Source organism: Carlito syrichta, unplaced genomic scaffold (assembly GCF_000164805.1).
Source record: "Carlito syrichta isolate Samal-C Ts95f unplaced genomic scaffold, Tarsius_syrichta-2.0.1 Scaffold147193, whole genome shotgun sequence".
In the NCBI taxonomy this organism is placed as follows: domain Eukaryota; kingdom Metazoa; phylum Chordata; class Mammalia; order Primates; family Tarsiidae; genus Carlito; species Carlito syrichta.
Window position 1 is genome coordinate 380,036 of NW_007091289.1, and position 10,486 is coordinate 390,521.

The following is a 10,486-nucleotide window of genomic DNA, read 5'->3' on the forward strand; positions in this document are numbered from 1 at the left end:
TTGAACCTACCTGAATAATCCAGGATAAGGTCTCCATCTCTAGATCCTTACATTAACCACATTTGCAAACTCCTGTTTTTCTTTTATTTTTTGAGTTGGAGTCTCACTCTGTCGCCCAGGCTGGAGTGCAGTGGCATGTTCGCAGCCACCCCAGCATTGACCTGCTGGACTTAGGTGATCCTTCCACCTCTGCCTTCCAAGTAGCTGGAACTACAGGCGTGGGTTACCATGCCTGGCTAATATGTGTGTGTGTGTGTGTGTGTGTGTGTGTGTGTGTGTGTGTGTGTGTGTGTGTGTGTGTGTGTGTGTCTGTGTGTGTGTTGTAGAGACGAGGTCTTGCCAAGTTGCCAGGAATGGTCTCAAACCTGTAGGCTCAGGCAGTCCACTCGCCTCGGCCTCCCAGAGTGCTGGGATTACAGGCTGAAACACCAAGCCCGGTCTCTGTTTTTCATGTAAACTATCCACAGGTTCTGGGGTTTAGGCTATGGACATGTTTGGAGAAGAGGGTTTTTATTTTGCTTTCTACGGTTTTAAAATAGTGTGCATTTCTTTGTTCCCAGCTCTATGTTATCTTTTTCATACCATAACACATTCAATTATTGCAATAAATGAAAGCATTTGATATTTTAACTCCTAGATATGAGAACAGATGTTTAGAAATATTTGGTCATGGTATCTGTTAAACTAACAGACCATGATCATGAAATTCCTTCATATCATGACCACTGTGTTCATGTAATAATCTTCCTCTCTAACCATCTAAACAGTCTCTCTGCCTCCAGACTCTCAAATCTTCAGTCTGAACCTCAAACTGCTTTGATACTTTTCTTCCTAAAATGCAATTATACTCCTCTACTCCCCCAAGAATGAAGAACAGAAAAGGCAGACAGGATTTTTCACAATCTGTCTCAAAGTTCCATCTATCTCATTCTTCATCTAGCCCTATCAGCACCAGAATTATTGATTTCTAAAGTTTAACATCCACTTACCTATCTTCATGGAACTCCTCAGCTCCTACTTCCCCTACTAGGTCTATAAACAGTCAACTGGTCTTTATATTCCTCTACAATTTCCCCCAAAATTTTCCTTTAATGTATTTGCATTTTCTGGGAATTTCCTTAACTTAGGCCTACTGTGAGACAATGTTAGAAAGTGTTAGACTGGGACTTCAGAGTGAGAGAAATTTGGATTTGAATCCCCATTCAGCAATATACTATCTGTATGTCATGTTTAAATATTTGATAACTGAATGCATTTTTCTATCTGAAAAACAGTGATAATAATACTAACCTCTAGCATCTGCTCAGAACTAAAGTATATAATGTTCACCAAGGTGACCCACAGACTGTCATACGTGAGGGTTCAGTGCATGGTAACTGATTTCACTTTCTTTGCACTTTTTTAGAGTAGAAAAGCATGGCTACTTTTTTCTTTCTCTTTACAAATTTCTTGCAAAAATTTCCTTTGAGGGTCATAGAAGGACATCTATAGCATAGGTGAGAAACAGCTTTAATGAAACATTGAGGATAACTCTGATTCCACGTGCCAACCCTCCATGTAACTTGATTTTCCATGTCCTTGAGATGACATCAAGATCTGAATAGTGGTGACTACAAAATTTCTAAATTCATTTACACATTCTGTCACTGTCTAGATTTTTAATCTGATATTTGATCTTCTATTGTAAAGTCTGAGATAGCAGAGCTGATATTTACCAAGATCTCTGCCTATTTTAATTGACTAAGCTAAAGAAAAGGTCTTCCTTCCTTCCTTTCCTCCTTCCTTCCTTCTTTCCCTCTTTCCTTCCTTCCTTTTCTCCTTCCTTCCTTCCTTCCTTCTTTCTTTTGTTCCTTTCTTCCTTTCTTGAAATATGATGCTTCAATCAAGATATAATGCCTCCCATGAACCATGCACAGCGTCAGTGGCTGAAGTCCTAAGGGCAATTAAAACAGGCAAGAACCTAGCTGTAAGGCAGTTTCTCTTTTAGTGAGGAGGCAACCTAAAACAAGGGGGCATTGGGGGGTAGGGAAGACAAAAAAAATGAAATAATTATAAATTATGAAAAGCACAATGAAGGAAATAAATAAGAGACTGACATACAAATAAGAAGGAGCATCTATATGGAAATGGATACATATTACAATATGACATAAAAGATTATAAGGAGTGAAAGGACAAAAGGACCTCTAAACAGAAGAAATAGCATTTGCAAACTTCTTAAATGTTAGCTGTTATTGTAGTTGGTGATGACGATGCTAGTGTTGTCATTTTAAAATAAATACGAGTGATTCAGCTGTAAGTACTGTAGCTTAGTAGAAATGATGGATTTCCAAAAGACAGCTGAGAAGTGCTGCAAATATACTGTGATCCACACAGACACCACTTAAGTGGAATTTAGATTTACAAGGAAAGGGAGAAAAATATTTACATCAATTTCAAGAGGAAAACAAAAAATAAAGCAAACAAACACTGCTTTTACAGAATGCAGTGTTCAGACAGTAACAGAAAGTGTTTGCAAATTCAGGCTCAATTTGGGCCCTGATGTTGACTGACTAGCGCTCTGTACCGGATTCTTTCTTGCTGTAAATATGCAATCAATCCATATTTAGACATAAAGGAAGCATTAAGCTTTTATTTTATCTTGCACTTATGTTCTTTCTCTTTTGCCCAAATGTCAACCCCATGCTGTTACTTAGAAGTGTAACATAAGAAGTTGTTTTGAATTGAGTTCACAGTGTGAACTACAGTTGAATATAAATGCCGTCTACAGAAAAATTGATTACTGGGAAACCATTAGAGTTGTGAAGGGCTAGATGAATAATGTTCTGTCATTTGATTAATAGAAAATGATTTAGTATTTGGAAATTGCCTAGAAAGATTTTTTTAAAAATAGAAACATTCTTGATTGTTGAGTTTACCATTGACAAACTTGGTATGAAACATCATGACATATGTTTCATTTTCTTCATGTGACAGTGTTTTGTTTATTCAAGGTGATAGAAATTTTAATTTTATCATAGAGATTTTCAATCCAGTTTAATCAACCTCATCAAACCAGAACTGTTAACAGTGCTCATGATAAGGTAACGGTCTTCTGAAGTAATTTTCAGAGGCTTTCTTTTTAAATACAAGACATAAGGGATTGGTATTGGAAAAACACTCATGGACAAAGTTAAGAAAGGCATACAATATGAGAACTTTCCTGGTAATTAGCTAAGATGCCCCTTTCAAAAAGGATACAAAGAATCCAAGAACAATAATACTAAATGGAAATATTGGACATATGCTAATTATATTTAAGAAGTAAATCATTTGCAAACTTTGGAAATGTATTATTAGTAACAAACCACTTTGAATACAATTGAAAAATTGATCAATTGGTCCTGTCATAATACTATGGTAGAGAACTCTCAGAAAAAAGAATTAACAGTTACTGAGCTTTGTAATATGCACCACTAACCAAGTGAGAAACATTCATATTTTATTTCATATAAGCTAAGAATCTTATAAAGTACGAGTTACTAGTTTCATTTCATAGATTGGAAAATTGGGTCTCTTGTAAGAGGCTGGATACAAATTCAAGCCTCTCTGATGTCAAAGCCCAACTCATTGTACCTCCCAGATAGCATTCTAAATATTCCATATAATTGTATATTCATACCTAGGTATTCATTCCTGACACACCTTTTCACTTTTTATGTCCACAAGATGTCTTGCTTCTCTTTGGTCAATGAGGAAACAAATGCCAACATACCAATGACAAGATAAATGCCAATATCATTTACTGCTACTCTAGGTAGTTGGTAGAAATTAGATCTGTCTCAAGTCTGTTGTTTCCTCAATGAAATTACAGTGTTGAAAACAATACTTACTTTTCTCTAAAAGAAACAATGAAACAAATCAGACACAGAAATAATATTTTCAGAATCCATCACTGCCAGTAACATCAAAGTAGTGAATGTATATTTTCTCCATATTGATTGCATGTGGTTGTTAATGTTAGCAGTGCTTTGTTTTAAAAAACAAAGAAAAAAGAAATGTGTCAACAGAGTATACTAGATATTAAAATTGGGATATCTTGTGAGAATCTTTATAGCTGAGAAAAGGTTTAGAAAAGGTGCTTTAAGATAAGATGAGGAAGGATAGTTACAAAATCATTATTGTTACCATCCAGTCCTTTAGAAGTAAATATATTAAAAAGCATGCATTGGATGCTTACTAAGTTTAAAACTTTCAGACCTTTAATTATTATTAAACTTTGTATTGTCAATATACTATGGAATGTCAATCCAATTGGCTTGACCATATTATAAATACATATAATAGATTACTGTGTGTCTGTTCATGGTCAATTGATCTTGATCATAGGACAACATAATGAATGGATAGGCCATATTGTATCATATTGAAAATCACACTGAACCATGAGCAGTTTTCTTTAGCCACCAGATTGTACAGTCTTACTTCAACATACTTGAATTGTATGCCTCCTATGTGCCAGGCACCCTACTCAAAGTTGGTGATACATAGTTGAACAGGGCACATACTCTCAAGAACTTAGAGAAACATATGGCTGAGAGGAACTATAACCAATGTGATTAATTCACAATAAAATATGAACTGAGCCACACGGGAGCATACAGGAAAACATTTCTCTCTCCAGCCTATCCCAACTGTGCTATAAGTGAATAGGTGAACAATAGAGATATTCCAATGGGTTTGAAGAGGAAAGGAAATGTATGGTAATGTATAGTGTGAGTCACCTGGATTTAACAAGATACAAATCTTCCAGTGACACATAAGAGATTAAACAGCAGTTGAGTCAGAACTCTAAAAGAAATCATTTCCATTTCCATCAGTGTTATATTAAATATTATGCTCATTCAACCTCAAAAATTCTAAAAAGATGCCAAAAACATCTTTCTGGGCAGTTTTATTTTTTGCTTTTGCTTTCCAGATGAATTATTTTTAATCTCTCCAGTTTCTTAAATCTCAAAAATAATCAAGTGGGTCCAAATCTTTGAGAAGCGACATGTTTTCCTGGAGAAACACTATATTATAAATCAATAGACCAGACTTCTGACTTGACTCAGCCTTTCATTAAGTGTGTGCTTTAGGATATGTGACTTTCCAGCCTGGACTCTGCTTTCCTTGTATGTAAAATTCTCTAGTTGAACTAGATCCATTACTTGAGAAGACATATTTGAAATATTTCTTTCTTTACTTCCACCACCTCTCTCCCAGATGATATTAATTTCAGGAAACTAAAAGCCACAGTTTGAATTTAGAGTAGATATTTTTGGGGATGATCAATCAGTTTGTGATGATGTTTATGCTTTCTGTGTGCTCAACAGCTGTACTTATATTAAATGATGTGCATCTTTCTCACTGTCCAGCCACAGTTGATTAAGCTAAGATAGACATATGGCCAAGTTAAACCTGTCATCAGCTTTTTACCAGGAATTCTAGCTTGGATTATCTCTGAATAGAGAGATTTCAAACTTCTGGTGTGGTGAGCAGTCATGATTTCTGTCACAGTGAGAATTACAAAGAAGTGGTCTATAGCAAGATGAGCAAGCAATACACCCTGCTGAGAGAAGCAGAGAGAGGAACTTCTTGGCATCGTGACTATTGTTATTTATTTATTTTTTTGTCTCTCTTGAAACTCTGCTGCATTCTACCATGAATTCTAAAAAATTCCTCTATATCCTTGACAATCTATTACTAGCATTTTGGTTAAAATATCTTAAGTTCATTGTGTCCTAACACAATGTTCAAAAGCAAAAAACTATTGGGAATGAACACCTCTGTGTTGATATATATGTAAATGTTTACAACTTGAATTTGTTAAACATGCACATTAATTGATAGCCAAATGGAACACCAGACAATGAGACCCTCCGTCTGTTTATATTTCACAAAGTAAACAAACTCAACAGCAATGATTAATAAATTAATACTGGACATGCAGCAAGCCATTATTAATTCATAAGTCTGTCACAAAGACATTCCCAAATGACCAGAATTTGAATAAATGTGCTTACTCTGATTAGAATTAATATGATATTTCAAATGACACTGAAAACATTTTTGCTCCTTCTATACTAATCATTGAAGACTTATTTTTCCCTTTCATGTTGATGCGTCATACAGTGACCATTAGCTAATTAATATTCATTTGGATCTTTGATTATCTTTTTAAAGCCCCAAGCCAACCACCAGCAAACATTGCCTGGAAGCTTACAAATTCTAAATTATGCTTGAACTGGGAACATGTAAAAACCATGGAAAATGAGTCTGAAGTCTTGGGCTACAAGGTATTTAGTTTTTCCTTTAACTATATAAATTAAGGAACAAGGGAATGAGATATGTAACAAATACAAAATGAATTTTATGCATATTACACATAGGCATCTTTAAAAAATATTTTGAAAATATTTACCATTGTTGCCTTCAAATTTTTCATTGATCAGATTTATATTTTGAGGTACAGTAATGTTATGGAACATCAAAAGACTGAATTCTACAGGATGCAAGATTTTTTTCGTCAAGGCATTCCCCTTGCCATCAAAAGATAATGGCATATGTGGGTAGTAGATAGGAGATGAGACAGAGGTCAAAATATATATTTAAATAGAATTTCTAGAACTTAGGCAACAATATGATGTTATCTTTTAACAACATAAAGGACATCTAACAAGAGTATTGTCAAGTACCCAGAGCAAATAATTTCCATTGGTGGTAATAGACATCATCTCTTGGCAGATGCATATATCCAACATTTGAAAAAGATCCAAACTAAACAGTGACTTTTCACAGCAAATTCCAAAGATAATAGCCTCAAGCTATTTAATTAATAGAGATACAGCTATTCTCATTCCAGAGGCATTGGGGGGAAAAATCTTTTTCATAACAATAATAACTCAATTCAAGAAAAGGCATAACCTGGGTATTTCTATCTGAGGAATACGGCATCTATAATATGTCTTATGGTATTTGATAATAGTTGTCCAAACCTTAGAAAAGCAACACGTCCATGTTAACTTGATTCATCATTTTATTCAGATTCTGTACCGGCAAAACAGACAGAGTAAAACTCATATTTTGGAAACAAACAATACATCAGCTGAGCTTCTGGTTCCATTTGAAGAAGACTACTTGATTGAAATAAGAACAGTCAGTGATGGTGGGGATGGAAGCAGCAGTGAGGAAATTAGGATTCCAAAAATGTCAAGTAAGTTGAGTCACCAACACTGTAGTAGATTTTGAATCTAGACAGCTGCAGCATGAAATCCAGCTCTGTGAAGCATTTTGATTTTTGTTTAAATATTGGGTAAAAATATGAATTTTAAATTGTGAGCAAAAGGTGATGAGCCTGTTTTCTTTAAATAGTTCTTCAAAATTGCAGCATGTCTACATATTGTTTCCTTATTTGAAAACCAAAGAAAGAAACAAACAGCTTGTCATTGATGCATGATTCCATAATTAATTCTATTGACACAAAAATCAGCACTTTTTTTTTTAATGGATCCTTGAAGGCCTCTTATAGCAGGGATGGCAAATATGAAGCACGTGTACATATACACCTCTCCCATGTTCATGGCAGACATCACTAATCAAGCTAGGATTTGTAAGGAGCTGAATCACAAGTTTTAAATTCTTCTCAAACAATTTTCTAAGCAGGCTAATACCAGTCAGTTAGAATTAGTATGTGATAATTTATTGTTTTTGTGATAGAAGAATCACTTACTCCTCTGCCTGAAGCTGTGATTGAGTGATTGAGTGAGTACAAGTCATTAGCCATCCAATGCAGGTCAATTTTAATCTACCATTTAGGTAGATTTTGCCAAATCAGACATTTTCTCTTTGCATTTTTACATTAAAAACAGACATCCTAGGACAGAAGGTAAGGCACGTCCTAAAATTAAATATAATGTGAATGAAACAAGTGTATGCAGCAACTTGGATAGATTTTTGCCTATAATACTCAATGATTTATCACAGAAGCAAAGAACTGAGTACCACATGTTCTCACTCATAAGTGGACCCTGAACATTTACCATAATACTATAAGAAAGGAATTGGCAGTAGCCAGAAACTGTCAGGGAAAGGAGGCAGAGGCACATAACATCAATAAGAGTAACTGATATCAAACCAGGTGAAATGGGGGCCAAAGGGAGGCACAAACTTTATCTGTACAATGACCACCTGTATATCTAATCCTCAATTGTACCCCACATCTTTAAAAGAAAAAAGAAACAGTATAATAAATATGTTATTAGAGAAGAAATAATAGACTGCATTTTGGGTCTTGAAAAATTAATGTAACAAGTAATTTTACTTTATCTCAAGATATTTTTGTTTTATTTTTTACCTTGCAGGTTTAAGCTCCAGAGGAATTCAAGTCTTAGAACCTTGCATCCACTTCCTGCCAATTGTCATTGTGTTTTTTTACTGTTTTGCTATTCAGTCACTGATACGATGAATAAAACCATAAGTCTTTGAGAGTTTTTTGAAAGCAAATCATTCTGTAAATATATTCTCCAGCCTCTGTCACAAGACACATTCTTAATACAGATTTGTTTGGAAAGAAAAAATTGTATATTACTAAGATCTTGTAAATACCTATGGTACATTAATAAAACAATTTTAAACACTTCTGAATTTGAAAGTTCACACATGATTACCTACATTCAAAGGTGCCAAATTAATCTGGGGAGTAGTAACCACCATAGCTTTTAAATGACTTATATGAAAAGTATAAATAACTTCCCTCAATGATGTGATAAATACAAAATAGGCTTGTAGCTACCATAGCTAAGATGTGCATTTTTACATGCTCAGACAATTTACTTCAATATTGAAATTTTCACCCTACTTAAAATAAAATGTAATTATTTGTTTATAGTTAGGATTCTTAACAAATACAAACTATTCCAAAGTATAGTGTGCTTTTATCTCTAAATAAAGTTGGGGCAAGAAATATTTATACCTAATAACATTTCAATATATATAGTGTTCTTCTCAGCTCACTGTTTAGAAGTCTCGGTAATAATGACAGAAAAGTGCTTTATGGTGAAGAAAATTAAATGAAGAAAATGAGAACCCACCTAAAATACTCTTCTAACAACCTTGGTATATGATAAGCAATTTTTCATGAAATTGTCTAATCCTTTAACTAATTTCGTATTCTCCTAAGTTAAAGTTGCACGGACAAGTCTCAGGTAAATAGTACAAATTGGTAGCAATGTATGTGGCCGTATTTTTATATAGTAAAGAAATCTGGGAACGGAATTATTTGACCAGGTTTTCTACATTTTGGTCAAAAATTTTTCTGCCAAGCTTCTCTGCAGCTATAAAAATAAACTTACATGAACCAGGGTTTAAAAATATTTTGCAGTTGACTCTTCTCTAGGGTGAATCTACTTAAGTCTGTGGCCTAACTTCTTGGGATCACACTGTCTGCAGGAAGCAATCTGGGAGAAGGTAAGGTTAATGACCCTGCCCATGCCATGCTATGTAACCACTCATTTCATTTACAAACAGCCTTGAGGGATCTGTCCCTGCTATCAGCCACCTCTGGCTCCCAGCCAATCAGTTTTGTTTTCCTGGGGAGTTAGGTGAGAGAAATGGTCACACTAGTTTTGCCTGCTTAACATGGTGCAACCTCTTAATTATGTTGAAAATATTTGAACTATTCTCACAACCCTCCAATCACACAATCTTCAACATTGGACTTTGTCATATTCATTTCTGAAGTAATTTAGAACTCTTTAAAATACCCCATGTAGTCAGCAGCAGATGGACAACGGCTTTTCATAGTTTAGAACTTGCTCCTTGCCTGAATAGTGTGTCAAGCACACAGTGCAAATTAATGAGCCTTATTCTCCCAATGCCATATGATATGGCTGTGCTTTTGTGGAGCAAGACAAATAAGCAACAACAAATGCTGTTTGGCACACTCATGTTAACAGCTGCCTGTCCAAGACACATCTGTATTGACCAGAAATACCAAGGCTAGCATATGGTCTTAATGTTTTTTTTTTTAAATTCGGTGAGAGACAATATGTGTGTCCTCTTCCCCAAGGTGGAAATTGAGAGTTAAATATATATTGAAATTTTTGTTTCTGCTGATTAGATAAATTAAATACATAGTCATTTGTGTGTGAGTTCAACAGTTAGTCAGTTTTTATCAATAACTCATATGTTTGTAGAGTTAGTTCATTATTTCTAAACTATTTAGTGTATTATTCAATATCTAGCTTTATTTATATTTTCATCAATTCACTAATAATGTTAGAATATAATTTGGCGTTCGTATTAAACAGCGCATATTTTGGTGTGATTTGAATCTCTACTCTTAGAAAGAACTTAAACACATGTTTTAATATCCCCATTTCACCTATATCAGGACTACAGGACATGATGTACATAGACTATTTGGCATGATGCATGGAACGTTGTTATTTGTCAATAAATGGAACTG

At 34.6% G+C, this 10,486-nt stretch overlaps 1 protein-coding gene across 6 annotated transcripts in view; it reads left to right on the top strand.

Moving 5' to 3' along the window:
* The window catches only part of LOC103251849 (contactin-6), a 321,692-nt gene extending 313,025 nt beyond the window's left edge, over positions 1-8,667 (top strand). For all 6 annotated transcript variants that reach the window (XM_008050467.2, XM_021708771.1, XM_008050468.2 and 3 more), the window contains 3 exons: positions 6,205-6,317; positions 7,066-7,234; positions 8,382-8,667. In XM_008050467.2, coding sequence (XP_008048658.1) covers positions 6,205-6,317; positions 7,066-7,234; positions 8,382-8,485 — 386 coding nt within the window. In that variant the 3' untranslated portion in view covers positions 8,486-8,667. The remainder of the gene's footprint in view (positions 1-6,204; positions 6,318-7,065; positions 7,235-8,381) is intronic.
* The last annotated feature ends 1,819 nt before the right edge of the window (positions 8,668-10,486 follow it).